Source organism: Haemaphysalis longicornis, unplaced genomic scaffold (assembly GCF_048455015.1).
Source record: "Haemaphysalis longicornis isolate Haplotype H1 unplaced genomic scaffold, Haemaphysalis longicornis Haplotype H1 scaffold_3, whole genome shotgun sequence".
NCBI classification, from domain to species: domain Eukaryota; kingdom Metazoa; phylum Arthropoda; class Arachnida; order Ixodida; family Ixodidae; genus Haemaphysalis; species Haemaphysalis longicornis.
In genome coordinates this window covers 109,190,985-109,215,354 of record NW_027526335.1, presented here as the reverse complement: position 1 = coordinate 109,215,354, position 24,370 = coordinate 109,190,985, and the positions used below count along the sequence as shown (strand labels likewise).

Below are 24,370 nucleotides of genomic sequence, written 5' to 3'. Positions count from 1 at the left end.
AGATAACACTTGCTATTGGTTGATCAACCTGCAACTATCTGCCTGTTTGTTCATGGTTGCTTGAATGAACAAACAAGTGCAAGAATACTTTACAGAGAGTGAAAACGGAACTGTCCCGTGACTGTCCTTGTATTTTCTATTTATCCGCTCTGTGAAGCGTTATTCCATTGGTTTGCTTATTAACGCAATCATAATGGTTGACACAAGACTTACTACGAAATTTGTACAGCTGTCCTTTGATTGTGTATGTTTCGGCGGCCATCGTTAGTTTTCAAAAAGCAGCAATATTTCTTCGTCCGATGCGCACGTTTTATTGTCTGTAGTCACCTACAAAATTCTTCCGTATAACATAACAGCGAAGAAAAAGAACCTGGCGTTGCAAAGCCCTGAAGTGATATTACTCTGCGTCGGCAGAAGTATCGCTCGTGAGGCTAATAAAATAATAACGATAATTTTTGAGGGTTAGACAATAGCTTGTTTTTCGTATGTTCACAAAAATTCAGTTGCGTGCGCGCATGAACTGCTTTGATGTTAACTGTGTAGCAACTGCATTTAAATAGAAGAAAAGCTAAACCACGCTTAGTAAGGTATTGGAACGTTTTCTTCTGGTATTTTAAACTTAAGCTCCCAAGCGCCCCTCCGAATGATTGAGTGGCGCCGCAGTTAGAAGTGACTTACTGGCGTGCGAACGGCCTATTGGGACATTCACGATGAAAGGGAGCTAGAGTGGCGCGTAAGGAAGAATGAATTGCTTTTATTATCGAAGCAACCCTAGGAGAAAAGCCGGGGAAGGTACAGTGGTAATGTGAAGAAAACCGGAAGAGTTTGTAGTGAGCGATGAAACCCAGCGCCGCATGAGTGCAAGTTTTTCTGGGGTGGCTGAGTTGAATTCAGAGTAGTGAGCCATGGCCAGTTTTTTTAGAGAAGTGTTAAAGCCGGCGACATCTGTGAAACGCATGCGGGCACCACAGATCATGATTTCTCGATTAGCAAAGCAGTCGCGCCACACTCCGTTCAGTTGGCAACGCGGTGCAACATATTGCCTGCGTCACCCCGTCACTGACAACGTTCTCTAAACCATATATAAATAATAATGGTCTGTAGCTTTGCATATACGCATGGATCCTAAATTCTTGCCAGATATATATCGCAAAATGTGAACATCCAAATGTTTTTCTAAAATTTTGAATTTTGGAGTATCGTGGCCGTCAGAGTACGCGTAATATTTTCTTCGTATAGTTATATAAAAAACTCCGTCAACTGTATCTTATTGTAATTTTCACGGTTATCCTACGGCTACAATACACTCTTAGACTAATCTACAGCAGGTTTATAGGTACAAAGATGTTCGCGTAGTGTAGGCAGGTGACATAATGGAACATTTTTGCGTAAAGGACGCGATGGCTGAAAAAAGAAAAGAACGTGATTTCTTTGCGAATCGTTGTACATGCCGTCTGCCTCATAAAGGTTCCTTTCTTATTACCCATCTGTAAGAATGATACTAGAATGTGCATTACCAACAACTTCACTACTATTTCCCGTACTGAACGTATTTCCCGTAATTTGCAAAAGGAATAAAACATGTTAAGCATTTTTATGGCTCAGCTGACACTTGTTCGGACGATGACACTTGTTCGATTCCCGGCCGCGGCGGCCGCTTTTCTGATGAAGGCGAAAAGCAAAAACGTCCGTGTGTACGAGATTTCGGCGCACGTTAAAGATTCCCAGGTGGTCAAAATTAACCCGAAGCCCTCCACTGCGACGCGCCTCATCGCCTGCATTGCATCGGCGCGTTAAACTCTACAACCAATCAATGATTCTTGTTCGGTGCTCATCCAACGTGGTCTGCCCGACTTCTTCAGACAAACGTCCTCCTTAGAAATGTACCTCATCTTTTGAAGAATTATTCGGCATTGGAGGATTCATCTTGGTTCTGTCAGGAATTGCTGAATTCCTCTTGGTTGCGCTAATGAAGATTTCTGGCCATTTTGTTACTGTGTGTAGCAGCGTGCTAGCGCTATTCTTTGCTTCCATTTTAAAAATGGGAAAAGTAATAAGCCGTACAAGTCATATGTTATCTATTATTGAGAGCCGTTGGCTTGGTTGAACTGAAATAACTCGTTTTTTATTTAACTGATTATATTTACACGGTGGCTCGCGCGGCCCATCGGGGAGCGCTCTTCTTGCTCTCTGCGGCGGCGGTGCGCGGGTGCGACTTCCGCTCGCCTGCTCATCGCACCTGGAGCAGCTCGGTTGGCTCGGTGGCGTCATCCCGCGGAGGCGCCGCGTACACTCGGCCATCCTGCATTAACGACCGTCCCGGTCGGAACTTTTGTCTTCGTCCGATTCTGAGCTTTCCGAGTCGATGTCCTTCGCCCAAAGCTTCAGCTTGTCGACGGGGGCTACGCTTGAATATGCCCTTCCTGTCCTCCGGGTGTGTTGGATGTCTCTGATGCGGTAGCGGTCATTGGGAAGCTTCTCGGCTATGACGTACGGTCCCTTGTATTTGACCTTAAGTTTTCGGGATTCTCCGCTCGCTGTGGGTTCTCGCTCAACTAGAACGATGTCTCCCGGTTGAAACTCAGACGGTTCAGCCCGCTTCTTGTTGTAACGTGTTTGCTGCTTATGTTGGGCCTCACGAATGTTTTCCGTTGCTGCGGCCCTCTTCTCCTCACTATCGGTTGTCCGTCGGCTGGCGTACACGATGGGATGGAGCTGCCCGTTAGCTTGCTCTTGTAAGAGAATAGCTCCCAGCCCATCTCTGCTGGCATCTGTGTGAACTTCCGTTCTTGCGTCGAACGAGAAATGAGCCAAGATAGGCTTTTCGATTAACCTCTTTTTCAGCTTGGCGAACGCAAAGTCTTGTTCTGCAGTCCACTTCCAAGTTTCGTCCTTAGAAGTCAGTTTCGTCAAAGGCTTAGCAATAGTGGCGAACCCCTTGACAAATCGTCGGAAATAGCTTGCGAGTCCCAGGAATCGGCGGACCTCGTGCACATTTGTCGGTTTCGGAAATTCAGCTACACACTGAAGTTTGAGAGTTCCTGGTTGCACCCCTTCAGCAGAAATGTCGTATCCAAGGTAGTCGACTCGGTCGCAGAAGAAGTAGCACTTACTCAACCGTAGCGTCAGTCCCGCTCTTCGTAGAGCCTCCAAAATCTTTCGCAGGTGCTCGAGTCCCTCGTCTACAGTTGTCGTTGGGAGCAAGATGTCATCCATGTAGGCGAGTGCCACAGAGTAACGCAGAGGTCCCAGAACCGCGTTGATCATCCGCTGGAATACCGCTGGGGCGTTGGCCACCCCAAACGGCATCCGGACGAACTCGTAGTGCCCGTCAGGGGTGACGAACGCTGCCTTGTGTCTGGACTCCTTTTCCATGGGGATCTGGTAATAACCAGACGCCAAGTCGAGACTCGTGAAGAAGCACTTTCCGCGGAGGCGGTCCAGCTGCTCATCAATTAGTGGCAACGGGTACCTGTCCTTTTTCGTCACACGGTTAAGTGCACGGTAGTCGACACAAATCCTCAGTTCTCCTGTCTTCTTTCGCACGAGGAGAATAGGGCTGGCGTGGTCGGAAGTCGAGTCGACAACGATTCCCGCTTGCTTCAGTTCTTCGGTCATCTCTTTCGTGTGAGCCCTCTCTGCGAAGGAAAGTCGGTAGGGACGGAATCTCACTGGCTCATCTGTCGTCAGCTCGATCTTCATTTCCGTTGCACTGGTCTGCCCGATCTCCGAAATGTTGCGCGCGAAGCAATCACGATACTCGTCGATAAGGCATTCCAGCATTTTTCGCTGGTGTGGAGTAACGGCAGTTCCAGTTTTTATCTCTTCGCGTGGCATCGGCTGTCGCTGAGCGACGTGGACGTTTATTTCTCGCTCCGGCATGTCGTCTGGATAGCAGATTTCCGCTCGTGCTACCCGCTCGTGTTCCTTGATGTCCAAGTCATGGTTTGACATGTTCATGATGGGTGGTCGTGTCTCGTACGCCTCGTCGACAGTTACGACGCAGCGTGGTATGCAGTGCTCACGTCCTTCCTGACACCTGAATTGTGCGTCGACAAACACATCTGTGCTGGGCATGCCACCCGTTGCGTAGAGCTTGACGAATCCCACAAACTTCGGCGGAACAACGGTTGACTCCTTGGCCCACAGGCAGACTGAACGTTGGGGCAGATCGGGGGTCTCAATGGAACGCAGCGTGTCGTCGGTTTCGTGGACGTTCTCGCGCTCCTCAAAAATCCTGACTGTCTGTCGTCGCCTTACAATCGTTACGTGAGGCTGTTCCGTGAACGGCTGCCCAACAAGTAGTGGTATGGACTGCGAGCTGCTTGGTACCACGTACAGATGAACGTCAGCTGTCGCTTGGTCGACCGTGATGGTAGCACTTGCTTCGCCGCAAGGCGTCACACATCCCGATCCATACCCTCCAATAGAGAGTGGTTCTTTGAGTTTCGTGTAGGAGATTTCCAGCCGTTCTGCATCTTCCTGACGTAGGGTTACGCACTGGCTCCCCAAGTCGACGTAGGCACGTATTTCATGTCCGTTCAGTTTCGCTGGCATGCAATATTTCTCGTTCACTGCTTCGGTAGCGCGGAAGTCGGATTTCACAACGTTTTGAGCGACGCGCGGCTCTCGTTCCTTCTTCGCTCTGCAGTCTCTCGTTTCGTGGCCCACTCGTCCGCAAGCGCCGCATCGCGCTTTTCGTTGGGGAGAGGGGCAATGGAGAGACAAATGGCCGTATTCGTTGCAGTTGAAGCACAGCGGTTCCCCTTTCTCGTTGGAGAGAGGCTTCTTCCTCTGTCTGCGTGAGAGGGAGTCTCGGCGATCGTCGGCCATGCTGGCTCCGGTTGCCTTGGTAAGGTGATCGGCCCCTTCGAAGAGCCCCTTTTGATAGTCAGTGAAATGCTTGGCGTTTTGGCGGGAAGCCGACGAAACTACGTTTCCTAGACGATCTTCTAGACGCTTGAGACAGTGAAGCAATTCTTCGGGAGTATCGTACGTGCGAACGCTCACTGCTCGAATTGTGTCTGGATCATTCAGGCCGGTGATGATGTACTCGACACAGTCTTTGTCACTGATATTACACCGGCGAGCCTTGGCGAGCTTGTCGTAGTAATACGATTCGATGGGCTCACCTCGCTTGCGACAACGGGCTTCCATTTCACGGTGGAGGCGTTGCATTCCTGATGTCTACGGAAATGAACGCTTTAGTTCGTCTTTCCACTGCACCCACGTTTTGTCCACTGATGACAGGGAATCGTACCAGGTCTTGGCCGGGCCTTCCAATCTGCATAGTGCGTTGCAGGAGGTCAGCCTGTCCGACCAACCGTAAATGTCAGCCAAGTCGTCGACTCGCCGAATCCACGCGTCGACGGTCGAGCAGCCTGATGAAAGGGGATCGAACGATGGCACCAGACGCGAAGTCTCTGCCGCGGGCGTAACGGGCGTGGCAGGTGTCTGTTGCGTTTGAAGGAGCGCCATACCGTTTATCGCCTCCCTCACGGCTGCCTGTACAGCTGCTTGGATGACGGCTGCCATGTCCATCGCCGGCTGTGGTGTCGTGGAGTCACTCGGGACTTCGTTTTCGGATCTCGTGCCGCTGCGCGCCCCGTCGTCACCTCTGGCCTGGTTCGCGCCATCTTCGTTCGTTGTCGCTGAAGATGCTGCGCTTCGCGTCACAGGCCCCATCATAACTGCTGGGCGGCTTCTCACGTTCGGACGTTGTGATTTGATCCCACTTCTGAACTGTTATCTATTATTGAGAGCCGTTGGCTTGGTTGAACTGAAATAACTCGTTTTTTATTCAACTGATTATATTTACACGGTGGCTCGCGCGGCCCATCGGGGAGCGCTCTTCTTGCTCTCTGCGGCGGCGGTGCGCGGGTGCGACTTCCGCTCGCCTGCTCATCGCACCTGGAGCAGCTCGGTTGGCTCGGTGGCGTCATCCCGCGGAGGCGCCGCGTACACATAAAAAAGCCCGCGTTGAGAACGCCGTGTTGCCGAAATTTTACTGAAGAAACCGCGCGATGAAGAGACGCACATAGAATGTAGCAGCCAATGTGAAGCTTGCTCAAAACCGCTTGAGGCACGCTGTGACACGACGTTAGGCCTAACTCGCGCTTTGGAGTAAACGTCACCAACGGGCACGCACAGCTTGAAGCACACGGCGTTTTTTGTTGCGTCGCTCCTTGTTACGCTCAAGTTCAACAGCAAGGTTATTGTAAAAGCTAAGCAGTCTTTCGTTCCTGGGCTCACTGAGCTCAAATACGTTTTTTTCTTTCGACACATTTAGTAAGCCGGCAAGCTTCTGCCTCTTATATCATCGCCGACAATACGCTTTGGTTGCATACCATTTTTTTACTCATTATTTCATAGTGCTTGCCGAAAACACCTCAGCCCATGGCTACTTGGCACCGAATTTGCTTCACCTTGATGACTTTAGCCCCAACTACCTCTTCAGGGTAGTTAATTGTTTTAAATTACACATATAATTTCTTTACCTGCGTAAAAAGGGTCCTTCTTGCAGTTCTAGTGAGCGTTTTACTTTCTGCTTAGTCAATTTTATGTAATTCCGCAAATGTCAGGTGGCCTAAATACTCTCCACTTATCCGTGTTCTGAAATTATCCTTGGGAAGCTTAACAGCAGCAGTCAGTTATAGGAAGGCAGTGTCTTGGATATGGAAACTAACTGTCATATATCAAAATATAGGAACAGGAATTTATTAGAAATATTGGGGCTAAACGCATAATGGGACAAAATGACAACCGGAATATCTACATAACATAATGGTTACTCCGAGACGGGATAAACAGCAGGCGAAGACCATTAGCTTGATGTAATGAACACATTAGGAAATTCGGATGCAAACAGTGGACTCGGGCAGCGCAGTGCACAAGCAGTTGGAGGCTAATGGCGGAAGGCACTCGTCCTCCAGTGGACATAAATATAAGGACGATGGTGATGACAAAAGCTGAATTTAACCCAAACTACATTCTCGGATACCCAATACAAAGATTGAGAAATGGCAACTAATGCCACTTGCTCGAGAAGCTCATTTGCTATATAGCAATTCCAATTGGATTGCGACGTCAACCCCCCACCCGCAATTGTCCCATACGCCCTCATGGGAACTTGACAGTGACGATGACAACTGCCATCAGAAGTTCACGGCATATCCAGATATACATATTGACTTTGATGGCAACACACCAATTTCGGCATACTCTATATACTTTTCTCGCATCCCAATTTCGCAAACACACTTTAGCCTCTATTGACTTTTGCGTAGGACGATTCTCTTTGTCTCATATAATGTTTTTCGGCCTGGTTTATATAACGTAGTGAGAAAACACATAAAATGATCTCCTTTATTTTTTAAGGGATGCGTGCTCTGTCCTGAGTACTAGTTGCCTGAATTCTTTCGGGTGCATTTGCTCTTTAACTGATGAGCTTGTGTTGATTGTTTTGGTTGGGAGTGTAGTCCTGTGACTGTTATGCTTACGTCTTTTCCCGACTGAGACTTACAAGACAAAAGCACATTTAATGAAGATGACCGAGAAGCAGAACAAGCTTGCAACATGTAGGTATCCTCCTTAATTTCGTAGAAAACGTGTGTTCTATAATATAGCACTGAATAACGCAGGCGCTTTCAGATAGTCCCTACAGTATTTCGCGCGTAATATACACTGGATTAGCGTCTCGAGTGCGGCCAGTTGGTTCATTCTGTACATACAAAACAGCGCAAAAAACGAGGAGTAAGAAAGAAGGGCACGGACGAGCGCTGTCGGCCCTTCTTTCTTAGTCCTCGTTTTTTGCGCTGTTTTGTATGTTTATACACTGGATGCTTGCTACTGATGCAGTAGTCTCCGCCCTTGGGCGTGCACTTTGACTTAAGTGTATGCACGACATTCCTTCGGACAAAGAAAGAAATCGCACAACCTTCGGGAGTTCTTAGGGTGTGGTCGGTCTGAATGGTCCCAGATGAAGAAGCAGTGCGTCCTCTATTTCGGTACCACAAAGAGTTTCTGGGCCCACCGTTATTATACCAGTTGCACATGTCTTCCTCAAAGGAGCAGCTGCCTGGACTAGGGCAACCAGTTTCCGCTATCGAAATGTCGTCCACTGCCACCGCAGTACCAGGTTTCCCGGAGGTTACGCCTTCAAACACCACCTGCAGCGGGAAAGTTTCAGTTACGTTCGGAAAATTTGTTTGCCACCTCTAGGTTGGCTGAACTTACAACGAGCTTCGGCATTCCACTGAGAATTATCGAGAGGAGTGCGAGAAGCAATAACATATGCAAGACTTGCAGAAAATTTAAGGTTGTAATCTAATTAATTCACGTAGGTGATAAAGCGTTTGCCCAATCCAAAATGGTGGAAAGTCTCATCTGGCAAATGACGGTTCAAATCTTGGACTGTACAGTTGCAGCTTTTATCACTTAAATTTTATATCCCAGCCCATTTGCATGCAGTTTCAATACACAAAATAAAACATGTGAAGCTCCGTCCGTGGTCTCGATCCGAGACTCGCTGTACGGTTTTCTCACACAGTTACATTCTAAGGTAGCAAATACGTTTCGTAACCCACAAACAACGATTTTGAAACGCAGGTTTTATGCATGAAATGCAAAAATATTTACCGCAAAAACTGAGCTATTTTTACTGAGGCTTGCATAAATGCTCTCGCGAAGTAGAGTTATCGAATGAATGATTGTTTTTACCCTGATTCACCAATTAAATTGCGAAATAAATTTATTATTACAGAACCATTAAATAAAACGTGCGGGGCGAGAAGAAACAAGGCTTACAACATGCAGTGCTTTCTTTTTAGCAGCGTTTTCCTCTCGTGATCGTCCTGCAATTGGCATGCTCTCTAAGAACGCAAGTAAACTTGTTCAACGCTCCATGTTTCTCAGTCCTGTGTGGATAATGAAACTTGTGAACAAATTAATATCAGTGTGCGGATTTGTGAACGTGCGATACTCAGCTCGAAAATGGTAGCCGGGTGTAACCTGTGCGACCACATTTAGGGGCACGCGGGGTAAACCTCGTTAGTTATAAGTAGGGCTTGGGCTCTGAGGTTTGTAAAGTGCGCCTAAATGTTTTCTATTGCGTTGGATCTAGCAAAATGTGGCCATAAAGAATGGCTAAAGGAGCCTTTTCAATGTTAGATATTATTCGGAACATTTACTTTGTCCTAAAGCAACTCTTTATGCATAGTTATTTTCAGTATTTTATAAATTTAGCTAAGCGCGTAAAAGAGACGCTTGAATAGTATCATTATCATTATTTGGCTACATATGTTAGCATCAGGAGGTTCGCCGAACCACCTGCATGTATCCTTTAGACGCGATGAATCGGTGGTTGTTGTTCTTCAGCAATCATAAAAACGACCTGGCTTCTCTTAGCTGAACTGCAACGCACAGTTTTATTATCATCAGCTACAAAAGTGGACACGAACCGAACCCATGGTTGCTGTGCTTCCAGCTTACAAGAGCCGTGCCGTTCAGCGTTTCAGCGTTGCTTAGTTATGCAAAAGCATCAATATTTGAGCAAGTTTTAACGGCAGCGTAGTAGACACAGCACGACAGATAGAAGACACCTGTCGTCTTTTTTTTCTCTCCTATATTTGATCATGATACTGCCCTTCATGATGCTTCTTAGCTCCCCAACATAGAGCATATTTATTGATATATAAAAAACCTTCATTCGGCGCATGGTCCAAATTTGGCTCACAAAAGCAGCCGTTTGACGCCGTGTAACAATTCCAGCTCATTTATCGATAAAGTGGGGTGAACTCCATAGGCAATGGGTGTTGAACGATCGGTGGAGGTAATTGTATCCACATAATCGGTGACTCCTCAAACATCTCAAAACATTTTCTCTGTGAATTGGCTGTCTCTCTAGCAAATAAACGCCAGGTTTTTAAGGACGTGGTACTGTCGCCGTGCGTTTTATCTAATATACTGGCACGCTAGCGTCGCTCACTCTACTTTGATTGTCGTGAACTCGGACATCACAAACTCGAATATAATGAACACGGATCACTCATTTTTTATTGCAACATTGATTTCAGGCCTTGCTCTGGGTGTTTGTCTTTCGTCAAATGTAAATTTACTATTCAGATTCATATTCTGAAAACGCACGAATAGCTATTTCTAGACCTTTGAAAAAATGTGCTTTAGTATCGTATTATGAAATGTTTTGTACCCACGGCCACGCCATGCAGCAAGTGACATGTGCCCCTTAGTTGGATGGCCATTTGCCGATATTAGTTACCTGCTGGACAGTGTTCGTTGAAATGTATTGAGAGTGTCCCCCTCCAACCCAACACACAAGGCTGGCACATTCCTATACCAAGCAGGAGTTAGGGTGCCCGCCCTTTATGATAAATCTGTCTTTATAAATGTAACAAACGCCTCCCGTCGAACGAAATTTCTTTAGAGAATGAACTGCCCGATGTTTTGAAAGACGGTTGCATATTGTTTTAACACTCCATGTAAGGCTGAGCTGACACTACTCATGGTACGCAGAACGGCAGTGTAGGGGCAGTTTTTTTACTTCATTGGTACCAATGGCTGAAATAAATCTTGGCTCCAGACCAAAAGTTTCTGGTATTTTTTAAATTTCTGGCAGTCGAATGCTTGTTTTGTTTAATTTAGCTATCATTTTTTTGTGCTTCCGTACATTTTTTGTTCATTAGTTTAAATAAGCGGTAGCGCAGTAAGGCAAAATACGCCTTCGCAATAAAACAAACGAAAAACACTTCATGGATAACCGTCATGCGGCACTGCAGACGAAGCATACGTTAGAATAGAAGGCCCAGCATAGACTTTATCTCGCAGTGTAACTAACACAAATCAACGTTTTTCAGAGAAACTGTCTGTGTCCACAATCCAGCAGATCGCGTCCAGTGACCTACCGACCATGTACATACCATTTTCAGCGTGTGGGAGAAGGAGAAAGCTTGAAGGCAACAAGCAAGGAGCTGAGTATTGGCAGAGACAGTATGAACGCACTTAGAGATGAACAGGGTAACCTTACGCAGAAAGGGAAAAGATAATAAAAATCGCAGAACGATTCTACGCCAGGCTATACGCCAGCGACGCTGGAGCGGGGCAAAGTACCGAGCCGACAAGCGTTGCTTGCGATGTTCCACCAGTAACGAAAGAGGAAGTAAGAAAGGCACTTAAGGGCATAAAAATGGGTTACGCTGCAGGCGACGACGGCATAACCATAGACCTTATCAAAGAGGGCGGAGATATATTTCTAGCAAAGCTTGCTAGACTATTATCAGAATGTTTCAGGACTTTAAAAGTACCAAAAGCCTAGAAAAACGCCAACATAGATTAAAATCCCAAGTAGGGAGACAACAAAGATCTTACGAAATACAGACCCATCAGCCTTCTGTCAGTTGTATACAAGCTGTTTACCAAGATAATAGTTACCCGTATGAACGCCAAATGAACTGCCAGTCTAGACTTCCAACAACCCAGGGAACAGGCTGGGTTCAGAAAATGATACTCTAGAATGGATCACATCCTTGTCACCTTCCAAGTAATAAAAAAATGCGCAGAGTATAATAAATACTTTATATGATATTTGTAGACTATGAAAAAGCGTTCCATTCGGCAAGCACCGCCGCAGTGATGGACGCCTTAAAGGACGAAGGAATAGCGAAGACCTACCTATCACTCCTAGACGACATATATGAGGAATTCACTGGCCGAATTACCTTTCACTACAAAGTGATAAATTTCCGATCCCAAAGGGATTGCGAGAAGGAGTTCCATTTCACCAAAATTGTTCACAGCATGTCTGGAGAGTGTATTCAAGAGTCTTGACTGGGAAAACTTAGGTTTACGGATAAACGGCAAATACTTCAGCAATTTAAGGTTTGCAGACGACATAGTCTTGCTCCTCAGTGAATCTGCAGAGAAACTACAAGACATGATGGAGGGACTACAATCAGAGAGCTTTGGGGCTACGAATAAATATGAAGAAAGCAAAAGTGATAGTAAATAAACATGCTGAACGCACCTTGTTTAGCCTAGGAGACGAAACAGTTGCACAGGTACAAGAATATAACTACATTGGCCAGATGGTCAGTGCGGACTCCAACCAAGAGAAAGAAATAAGGCACAGAATAGGACTTGGATGGGGTCCATGCGGCAGGCGCTTGCAAATAATAAAAAAAGATATCCCTATCCTAGAAAAGAAAGGTATTCAACGAATGCGCCCTGTCGGTGATTACATACGCAGCGGAAACTTGGCGACTTATTAAACAATTAGAAAGCAAGCATAGGTTCCCTCAACGTGCCATGATACCGATAATGTTAGAAGTAACACTTAGTGACACGAAACGAGCTACCTTTATTAGGGAGCAAACTCGGATAGATGATATCATAGTTCTGGTTGAGAAAAAGAAATGGTCTTGGGCTGGTCATGTGGTACGACAAACGGACAACAGGTGGAACACAAGGACAACAGAATGGACACCGCAAGACGGGACTAGAACAAGGGGAAGGCAATTAACTCGATGGAGAGATGAAACAAGAAAATTCGGAGGCCAAGAATGGACTCAGGCAGTAGAGTACAGAAACGCGTGGAGGTCAATAACGGAGGTCTTCGTCCTGCAGTGGACCTAAATAGGCTCTTGTTGATGATCATGAGAAAAATTCATACAAAATGATCAAAAGTTTATCGCGCTTTCACATTCTGATATAAGACGTATTATATTTGCCCTCCAGAAGTGTATTTAAACAATGCACTTGTGTTTCGAGGTGAAGCCGAGTGTAAGTGGATCGGTGTAAACTTCGTGTTTGAAAGCAGACTTGCCCATATTGTTTGTTGTATAGCGAAGCATAGCCATCTACATAAGGACAATGCTTACATACCCACTTTATACACCTGTCTACCGCCGCAGCCTCTTTTCCGAGTCTAGTATACTCCTCCCTACACGCGGCGTGTCTCTCGCTCCGACTTGCGCCTGCTCTTGGGCGGCTATCGGTGAGGTGCACCAGCGCCTGCGCCATATTTGGCGTAGTTGCGCTCTAATAAGACGTCATTGTCTGCACCCACCGCTCGTGTGAGTCCTAAGTCTTTGACGTACACATCGTACCACTGCACTTATAATTAAATGTAGCATCCTCAATATAGTTCGAAACCTCAGCACAGCAAGTCCATCAGAGCTCCAGCTTTCCTGGACTTAATTCTTCAGATGGTAGAAGGGGTGTAATTTTTATTATTATTTTTGTTTTTATTTTAAAATCGGTCCTTTTAGTGCTGCCCTCAGTATGCCGCAGAAGCATTAATTACGTCAATTTGACAAAAGTACAACCTGTTATGTCATCAAGGAACACTCGCTCACATCGAAATGTATTTGAAGGATATGGCAGGTTTATATGCAAGCCATAAATGACTGTAAAGTCGATAACACAGAAACTATGATTTAAAGACATCTAAAACACCTGTTCGAAGTTACCATTCTAGAAATAAATGAGCAGGTTTCCATGCAGTATTTCGGTGCTTGTGAGGCTCTGATCTTAGGGCGAGTTATTGCCATAGTAACGAGGTACGTGTTCACAGGGGCTGCACCTTTACACCTATTCTGGACAACGTTGAGTTGACTTTTAAGAGAAATTTGGTGGACATTGCATACGTGATATCCCATTACATGATGTCAATCCTTCCTAGGCATTACTCCCGAGATAAAAGATATCAATAAGTGCACAGCCGTTTGTGTGGAGGAAATCGCCATTCTAAGCAATAGTTACCAATGTTCACGACGAACTGATCTCTTGGCAATGTACGCACCTTGCTGCTCTTGCTGTCTGCGGATATTGGAGGTAACTCAGTGGCGGCCGAGTACCAGCGCCCTTTTGCCGTATCCTTCACGCTTCCATACCACAAGGTTCCCTCCTTGTTCGGGGCGAACATCCGGCTGACTTGCAGGCTCTCAGTAGTGGTGCCCGTGATGTAAAACCAGAAACGCAGGCAGTTACGCTTCGACGAGTCGTACAAGCCTTCAGGGCTAACTATGAATCCATTGGGATACTTCACGAGGGCGAAGCTGCCTGTAAAGTTCCACACAAGCACGGAATAACTAAAGTGAATTGGTATTGTATGAGCAATAACGAGTACTGCGGGTCACACTAGACAGGAAAATGCTATTGCATGAGTGTCTGACGTTGGTACCTCGCATCGTGTGATATCCTGAAAGAAGACTCCCGACGTATGAACTTCGAAATGCGTCAGGGAAATGCCAAGAAATCTTGGGAATTCCGATGGTTAGCATGATTACGCCAATCGTCATGGTTTAGACAAGTTTTTTTTTTTTACTAATGTGCAGCATCAAGATACGGAGGCGCTAGTGATGGATGTTTCCACTCATGATTGCTCACAGGTTTGGGAAGACAATGGCGGCAGTTGTTACAATTTAGTCTTAGCTTTGTGAACCTCGTGCAGGCATCGAAGAAGGTGGCAGTAATGACACGAATTTTCCTGACATCAGTAACCTATTTTGTGGAACGAGGTGAGTGTGCTGTATATAAAGAAATGTTATTTAGATGTTTGGAAGCAAGCCTTACACCTAGTACATGAAAAAAGAGTTACTCATGGCTTCAGGAATAATTTGTATTTTGTGATGTTTCTTCATCGTGTATGTGTGCGCTTTTATTACGTTTGATGCTTTTGAGAAACGTACACTGGCAGCAGTAGAGCGTGTTTAGAATAAATGTTTACATTACGGTTGTAAATGTTACGTAGCAGGACGTAAAAAATCTCCTCTTTACATTACACTCCTTGAAAAGACAAAACAGACAATGAAAACAGAGAAATTCGGAGAACTGTCCGCTAATACGAAAGTATCCTTTCGCCACTTTCCGTATCACCTACATAACGTTTTCTTGGTAGCCAGGAAGGAACACACTAACCTCAACGGCGTCTTTTATTACTGTCTGTGTTTTTTTTTAGATTCTTGCGCAAGGGCCCTAACTGCGGCCGGGCCTTGTAATCTCGCAGGTATATTGCCCGGTTTTGTTTACACTGAAATATTTATAGTTAACAAGGTGCCCACAATGCACCACTGTGACTTGATACATTCATACTCGGTTTTATTTTCATAGTTTTCTGTTTCCTTATTCGCCTGAGTGCGAGGCATCATCGACGCGTTTGATGTTTTGTTAGTTTATTTTCTGCTGTTTAACGCGATTCTCTTAGGTTCTTGAGAGGTGTGATAGCATATTTTCGCTATAATTAGCCAAGTATCCAGGTCTGGTTACAAATAGCCATATTGCGCCGCGTGTAGTTTCATTCAGTGATATTTTTTTGTATGTTTGTTTTTGTCTTACAAAGAGGTACATTTACACTATTATAGCGTATTTTTATTTAAAAGAGCAATGCAAATACCACATCTGAAATTTATTTCTTGCCTCAAATACGCTCGATGTTTTTTTAGCTCACCAACGTTGACAAGTGTAAACACTACCACTAGATTTAGTACTTTATAAATGCTTTGGCTATGTAAACATCCGCATCAAGTATTCGTTTAATTTTTGCCAGGTGGCTGCATCGACGGGCACACAGATAGACAGACATACAGACCGACATTTTTGCGTTGAAGTAGCTATCAAAAGACCGTTGTCTTAAAAACATATTGTAGCCCCAGTGCCAACGCGTCCACCTGCTTGGCACTTTTTTCTCTAAAAGTCGAACACTTTTTTGTAGGCACGTTTATTGTACACAATGTGCAGAATGATTTTCAGCAGTGCTCCTACCTTCGGGTGCTTGATTGCTGTGGTCTGTCTCGGGTACCGTAACGCTGCTGCTCTTAGTGACTTCCCAGTGGTGTAAATCCCAACCACAGGAGCCAGACTCGAAGGTGCACACTGTATAAAGAAACAATAAAAGAAGTTGGCTCCAATCTACGCTGTGAAGGTGGTTGGAAAGCAAAGCTCTAAACGACACCCACAACAACTGCCCATGCGACGTCACTTGAATTCACCCACGTGGCTCTACAAAGAGTGAAACCAGAGCTTCTGCCATCCGTTACCTGGGATTCGCGGAGGCGGCGACCCGAACGCAGCAGCGTCGGCCACGGCCGAGCTAAAGCGGCGGACGCCGCCGATGTAGCCCGGCCATGCATCGGCAGAAAGCAAACGGAGAGGAGCGTCTTTAGAAGGGTGATACAGCGAAACCTAGCCATCCTGATGTGCTAGCTCCGGGCTACACTACCGCACGACACAACCGCACACACCGAAATAGTTCAGCAAGTGAGCTCAGGGATTCCCATTTATACAGATTTAAACTAGTTAGTGTAGTAAGTTTGATAATTACGAGAAAGCTGAGGAAACTTTTATATTCGCTATTTACTAGAACCATTTGTTCCTTTCTCCCTTTGAAATGCCTGTTAAAAAACAACCGAATTGGTATTCACCAATCTAGAAAGGGAAGTCCAATTCGCGACAAGCAGTGCACAAAAGGTAGCGTTTCTCTTGCGGCCAGGTGTCTGTATGTGGTTTGTACAGTTTGTTTTACCCGATGCAAATCAATCCTTAACGCACGTTCGCCGTACGATCACTTTATTCCCTCGGGTACGGGTTACCTAGGAGGTGGTGTCGAACAAGTTAACCAAGCCGTGCGAAGGAAGCGCGCAGACGCGAAGCTATGCTAAGTGAGTGAGGGGCATTAAGGGCCCGTCGGAGAGAGAGAAGTCATCGCTCGTCTTTATCTTACTCCGTGGTCTCAAAAAAAATCGTCCTTCACCTCCCCAGGTGCATTGGGAGTTTCTTGCGGTTTACGCCACGACGAAACCGTTGGCTGTAGAGGTGGAAAGCTTTGCTTTAAAAATGATGTTGGCGTGAGAACCGAGTTACGGCAAATACGAAACCAACTGTGTGATATGGCTTATTTTTGTCAGCAAACCAGAAAGCGCCCTTCCAACGGAAGGCTTTATACTTGTGCTTCTCGCTTATCATTTGCACTCTGCTTTATGCCCGTATCTGTCGTGTGGTGATAGTTTCGCCTTCTTTAGTGGGCTCTTTCTAAACTGTGGCCATAATGTGTGAACTCTGGAGATTTAAACATTTTAATCAGTTAATGAAAACAGACTTCACCTTTACATAAAAATACAGTGCTTTCTCTTGCAGAGAATGGGGATTACAGCCCCTGAGATTTTAGTTTTAAATGCTCGCAATGATAGCAGGGTAGTTGCAAAGAGTTTTAGGTAGTTCTGTGCCTGTGTATGGCCGAGACGGTCTGTAATGACGAGTGGGCCACGCTTTTTGGTCTTATTTGGAGATTGCGCCAGTCATTGTTTTCTGCGAGAAATGGGAGCGAGATTAAATGCGGAAGTAAGGATGCGGAATGCGTTTCTACTGATAACAGTAGAAACGAGTGATGCACATGACGGTGTCCTGTGAGCTGCTTCTACTTGAATTATAGCATACAAAATCATTTAAATGGTTTGGAAGTGAACTGAGAGGTTGTATATGAGCATATAAAGGAACGATGCCTTGACTGCTTTGCCGGAACGTCTTGAGCTCGAAAATGCTCCAAGCTTGGTGTAAGGATTGAGTTCCCTGCACCTTTAGCAGTAGAGGTTCCGGAAAGGTAGCATCGCAGAAACGCAAAATTAAAAATTATATATATTCCCATAGTTGAAGCAATCGTTGAAGAGCTATGCAACTTTCTGCTTTTTTTATGTATATTAAAACCTCAACCGTTAAATACGGGAGTAAACGGGCGAAGCGTCGAAAGGCAGCGTTAGGGTAATAAATAATGGGTGAACAGCTTATGAATAAGAACAGGAACAAGTTTAAGTCTATCGTGATATTACATGCTGCCCTCTACATCACTTCAGTAAAGAATAATTACTCTAAACCTGCAAAGACGTCCAGGACCACAAACATACTTTGTTTTAGAAGAAGGTGCATTTAGTTACTACGTTGTTAGAAACGCGTAAAATGTAAATGGAACGAAGGCGTTTTATCTTTCCGTGACGGACAGTGCGAACAAAAAATCCCCATGATTGCGGCAAAGAAGGAAATAGGTTTTAATGCTTCAACTAGACTATAGTCAACTCTTCGAGGCGCTCTATGAAGTAGATGTTGTCAAGGCTTCCTCCACTGGAAGTACCGGCAGTGGAAAGTGTCGCCGCAACAGGGTCATTCAGGCGTGCCTCTCAGAACTATGTAGTAGGGTGTGAAGTCGGGTGCCCTGTAGGATAGTGAGCATAAACGCATAATGTCTATGTCTTGAGTAGATGTTAGGAGCAATATCGGTGATACGTTAACCTCCGAAGCACCAGGACAACAACAGGATGGAACTGAGAAATGTTACTGATCAGGGCTGTGATTTAGGGTCTTGGGAATGTGAGTGAGATGTACACATAGCGGTTCGTATTATTGTGCTCTACCACCGAGATTTTTAGGCGAAAGAATTTTTTTTTGTTTATAGCCCTCGAAAGACTTTTTTTACGTTTACAAACGTAACATCCCGGCATGGAGCTGGGAAGGATGTCAATCTGGAGCCACGAATTACGGAATAGAACTTTCGGGGCTGAGAGAAAAATTATTCGTGAAAAGATTATAATCTTTTCGTGTTAAGGTAACTATAGTTTTCTTAACACGTTGTGCACAATTTTAACCCATTTCGCTCGTTGCACGTAGTGCTTCTGCCTTGTATTTTTCACATCCATAGCTTTTTGTTTCTACCCGCCGGGGGGTTCAGTAGTAAAGTGTTGTGCTGCGGAGCCCAAGGAGGCAGGTTCGATTTCCAGCGGCGGCGGCCTTTTTTCTGATGAAGGCGAAAATGCCCGTGTGGTCGAGATTTCGGCGTACGTTAAGGAATCCCAAGTGGCCAAAATTAATCCAGAGTCATCCACTAGCGCACGCTTCATCACCTGTGCCGCATCGGTGCGTTAAACCTCATAATTAGTGAACCAACTTTGTTTTTCTAGCTTAGACTATCAGAACAGAACGGGAAAATTCAAATTTTACTATCAATTTATTGGCTATGTATATTGTTAAGCTGTAAACCATAGCCAGTTCAACATAATTGGCTGCGCTGGTTTTCTAGTACCGTTATTGAGCTTCCTTTGACCAAGTTTATTTTCCCGATAGGATGAAAATAAACTAATAGTGTACCTTTTCCGGTGTTACATTTGCCGTCCTTCAGGGTGAAGTCGTCAATTGCAATCACAGCAGGATTGCGAGGTTCCATGACAGCCTCAAACACGAACTGTAAAAAAGGGCGCAGGAAACCTTCACAAAAGGCACAAACTATTTTCCCCACCTTCGAAGCACCCATTCAGCAACTCGCTAAGCACGGTAATGTTACTCAATAAAAAATGTCTGACACTTACGATACTTCCAAATGCGAAATGTCAGCGCAGCGCCAACTGCAGTCTTTTCGGTCACGGCGCATAGCTACTGCGTCGCAGAAAGTGAATGGTTAATCGGCTAACGTACAATGCCGCACGATGCTCTGACGTTATCTAGTAGCGCGTCGCCGCCGCCGAGCATATGGTTGTAAATCCGGCTTGAATCTCCCGCGTAAATGTCACGTGCTTCGGATGACCCACGCAATAAGGAGGACGACGAATGGCTGGTGTACGTGGAGCACGTAGTGCATGCTGGACCATTGTCCTTTTTGTTGGCTTGAAAGAACAAGACGCTTGACTTAATAGGTTCCTGAGGTTGCCGCTGCTTTCTCAAGCGCCACTAGACACGAAGGAGCGGTTCTCCCGCGTATGTCTTGCGCGGCCGTTTCGTACTACCCTTCTTACACTTTCGCAATAATTTATTCTTCCGCTCCTGCTCACCCTATTTTGTCAACCTTCGGTTGAATCGAGGGACGAAGGCGCCACGAGAGGGCAGAAGCGGACGCTAAAGAGCTTATGCTCTAAACATTGTGTGAGCTTTTTACAACCTTGAGTAAGCTGTGGCGTCCAGAGTAACACTACAAGGTCAAAGGTATTGCGATACTACGGAACAATTAAATAGAAGGCGGAGTGAGCCCAACTTATATCACATTCTGCATTCAAACACTTTTTATGCCATTGGGTTGTTAAGTAAATTATAAAAGAACCACTAGGCTACTTTGTCCTACCTGATGTGGCTCGTCGGAGTGCACCTGCAGCTGTTGCTGTTGCCAATCCTTGCCCTGTGGGCCCTTGCGGGCCCACATGACGCTGGTTGACTCGTTACCCACACGTCGGAGGAGGTTTAGCTGACCGCAATTGGGGTGTCTCATGTAGTACCTAAAAGGTGAGAAGAATAAGCAGGGTAGCCGTTTACCAACAATAAAGTCGAAGGTTATAAACCACGTTTTAAACCGCTAAAATGAGTAAAGTGCACCGTAAGCTGGGTGAGGCGTTTGGTGCCTTAAATAAATGGGCTGGTTCCTTTCTTTTGTGGAAAAATGCAGTCGTCCCTTTCGACAACAACAAAAAACTTGCTTTGTCCATGTTTTCTTGCAGTAACCGGTACATCACACCTAAGCATCTACGACGAACATTGTAGGGCACTCTGTTGCTTGCATACTACTTCGTTGTTTGGCGAGTATTCAATAAGCATTAATAAGCACGGGAAAACCCCTGCTTATTAATGCTGCTGATTATCTTACAATGAGGTTGTTTGCGAATATAACACCAATGTAAAGGTTTTTGACGGCACCATAAAAATTATATCACTAAATATGGGAGCCTGCATTTTCGTCGCGGTATCCGGTGATTTATCACAATAGAGTAGGGTGGGGTAATTGCGTGTATTCAAATAAATAATTACAGTGAAATTAAGACACCACGTATGCTACGCGTGTAATGTTGGTAACGTAAAAATGTAATCATGCTACGCTATCTACAGTAAGCGGAATACGCACAGCATTAAGGATTTTAAAGGTACTAATGTAGAATGCATTAGAGACTTGTAAAATTCACAATAAAAGAGCTAAAGGTTTTGGGGGACACACTCCATGCCAGTAAATCTATCAAGCTGTCTGTCTGTCTGTTTGTGCATCTCTCTCTCTCACATACACACACACGCGCACACACACGCGCGCGCACACACACACGCACACACGCGCGCGCGCGCAAAAACACACACACACCCGCCGGGGTGGCTCAGTGGCTAAGGCGTTGAGCTGCTGAGCACGAGGTCGCGGGTTCGATTCCCGGCCGCGGCGGCCGCTTTTCTGATGGAGGCGAAAAGCAAAAACGCCCGTGTGCTCGAGATTTCGGCGCACGTTAAAGATCCCCAGGTGGTCAAAATTAATCCGGAGCCCTCCACTACGGCGCGCCTCATCGCCTGCGTTGCGTCGGCGCGTTAAACACCACAATCAATCAATCAACAAACACACACACACACACACACACACACACACACACACACACACACACACACACACACACACGCACGCACACACACACACACACACACACACACACACACACACACACGCAAGCACGCACACACGCACGCACACATCAAAGATGCAGTCCTAAATGCAGTGCCCTTCGGCTATTTGAAGGTGCTTTCTAGCAGCGAATAAGGCTATCGTTATTTTTTGTGATAATGGGCTAAAGAAATCACTTAATTGTGGTGAAACACAGCGGAAAACCAGGACACAAGCGCAGTTCTGGACTCTTCTAAACAACCCTAAGTCGAGACAAAAATCGCCGTGATTCGCAGCGGGAATCAAACCCATGACCTCCTCATAACGCCTGCTGTGCTCTGCCAACTGCGCTATCCCAGCGGCGGATGCACTCTCGACTTCAGCGGATGCTTGTATTTTAAAGAGGTTCAGAGACTCTTTGAAACTCCCTCTGAGAGGTTCATAGAGAGAACATGCCCGCTGGGTGGCACGCGGCGAGCATGTATGCTCCAGTTTTTTGTATCTTTAAAAAATATATACCTGTTGCAAAAAGACTGAGTGACCTACCCCATGTTCCCTTTTGCTTTCCTTGGATTTGGTGACTGCCTACCCTTATTTCTCTCTATATATTGGTCATATTCGAGTTTGTATGTGTATATATATATATATTTATTTGTTTATTTATTTATTTACATGGCCAGGTTGGTTTTCTTCACGCGTAGAAAGTGGAGCTGGGACGCAAAATATAAAAACAGTGATAACTAGCATGATCGATATTCCTCAAAAGTGGAAAAACAGCAATTTATTTCTATAAATCTGTGCAAAACCATAAACGCGTGTAGTTGACGCAACAAAAATTTAAAGGAAGAAATTTAAAGTTGAGCATATACGAACATCATTTTACATACCCCATGAATATCAATTTCAATACGTGAGCATAACTCTTACAGGCTGCGTTGGTATAAAAACGACGTCTCCAGAGACCGGTAGCAAAAATCTCTTTTGAAAAACACCGTTGGCTGGGATGGCCTATATATTATAATGGCTCTGAGTTGTATTTACCAGCAGCAATAACACCAGTCGTCAGAAGATCACTGCTCAATAAATAATGGGAATTGTGAATTTGTGGTTTTGAGTGTTCCCATATGGTTGGAAGCGATGATATGCGTCAATCTGACGTCCGTAATGGCCTTGCGAGGGCCTTTCGTTAGCCATGACTACATAATGCCGTGATCTACAGCCTCTGGTTTGTGTGTTGTGGTTTCCAGCTGTCTTGTATAAGTTAGGAGGGAAGTGCTCGTTTCCGTCTCTTTCTTTTGTATGCCACGCATGCTATCTAATTTGATAGGGAGCGTGTGTCGCCCTTTTGTCGCTTGACTAGAATACTCTTCTTTAATCTGCAATGTTCTCGATGTACTGCGACTGTTACGGAAACAATCATGCGGAAGGATAAAGGCTCGCAGGGCAGACGACGCAGCATTTGATTCGCCGACACTCGTGTGCACACGTAAGGTGGTTGATTATTTCGTCGCCCGTACGTAATCTTTGCGTTTGTAACCTAGCACAAGTTTGCTCGAATATACGTTTCTTCCCTGAAGAAATCTGCGTCGTTTTTGGCTACGTGACAATAGGCGTTGAGATTTATCCTTGTCAACGGGTACCCGCGTTTTGACGTTGCTTGATCGCCCGTTACGATGTAGATGAAGGGCACAGACTGTTAAGGCTGCATTTAGTCCTAACGACAGAAACAGTCGCCATCTGAAGGTCACGGCTGGTTTTCTAATTTTCACTGTGACTCGAAGACAAAACGCACATCCATAACTCAACCCTTCCCACTCAAGGGGTTTGGCCAATTATGATAACACCTGCTTTCAAAAGCTTATGGCGGAATGACAACTTGAAATTCATCTGCAGCATAAACATTGAAACTCACAATTCTCACATACCCATTAGGTTGGAGCGATTAGACTCGCCGCAGGCGGGAAATATGGTGTATAAACTGGCAATTTCCAAAGTGATCGAGGACACCTACCCAAACATATGCTTGCACAACTCAACAATAGGCAATAATTAGGTATTATGACACGATTAAGAAATAAGAAAACCTTAGTGGTCGGCACAACGTATTTATTATTTGCTCTAGAAGGCGATTCATAGGACTATTAAGTCAATAATCACAGATAAACAAGATTTTGTAGTAAGTTTACCAGAAGGTGAAGCAGCGCCCGCTCCTGGGAGTAGGGCTCATTCTGATAGAAACCAGTTGGGCAGTCTGCTTAGAGTCGTACACGTTTCTGGCAAACATGTATGTACCTGGAGGAAAGCGCAAAAAAATTTAAGGGTGCTATGGCACCGAAGATGCACATGCACTGGCAACTATATTGAAAAAAGACATGCATGCTTTAGTTTTCAGTGAGTGGTATATGATTACATTCGAACTCAAGATTCAATATTTGAGCCAGAGTTATCAGGTCACTGATCAGTACACTGAGCCAGAGTTATCATATCACTTTCTCCCAGCATGGGAGAAGACTAGCTACTACGCGAATGGTAAAACCATTGAGCCGTACACAACGTCCCTAAAGTCAAGGTTTGAAGCAAAAACGCTCGTGTGTACGAGATTTCGGCGTACATGAGAGATTCACAGGTGGTCAACATTATTCCGGAGCCCTCCACTACGGTGTGACTTATCTCCTGCGTTGCGTCGGAGCATTAAACCCTACAATGAATCAATAAAGTCAAGGTTGGGCGTCGTGTCTCATAAAAAAGCTTGTTTCTGCTTCCTTTATTTGCAATTAGACTGTTACATAACCGGTGGATAGTAATTGACGGTGTAAATCATACTAAGTGCCTTTTGACGAGTCAGATGTCATCGTAATACCATCGGGGAATGAATTAGGGTAACCAAACACCAAATAATCAACTGCACAGGAAACGTTTTACGCCATTTTTGAAACAAAAGGGTGTAGCATAAGTAGAAATATAGTGTTTGGAGGCCAC

General features: G+C 45.4%; 1 protein-coding gene across 1 annotated transcript in view; it reads right to left on the bottom strand.

Annotated features, from left to right (window-relative positions):
- Positions 1-24,370, bottom strand: part of LOC144175010 (MAM and LDL-receptor class A domain-containing protein 1-like) — a 197,355-nt gene that overhangs the window by 23,834 nt on the left and 149,151 nt on the right. The window contains exons 50-55 of the mRNA XM_077704017.1: positions 23,578-23,683; positions 20,108-20,258; positions 19,144-19,237; positions 15,775-15,885; positions 13,814-14,073; positions 7,937-8,168 (exon numbers count right to left, since the gene is read on the bottom strand). Coding sequence (XP_077560143.1) covers positions 7,937-8,168; positions 13,814-14,073; positions 15,775-15,885; positions 19,144-19,237; positions 20,108-20,258; positions 23,578-23,683 — 954 coding nt within the window. The remainder of the gene's footprint in view (positions 1-7,936; positions 8,169-13,813; positions 14,074-15,774; positions 15,886-19,143; positions 19,238-20,107; positions 20,259-23,577; positions 23,684-24,370) is intronic.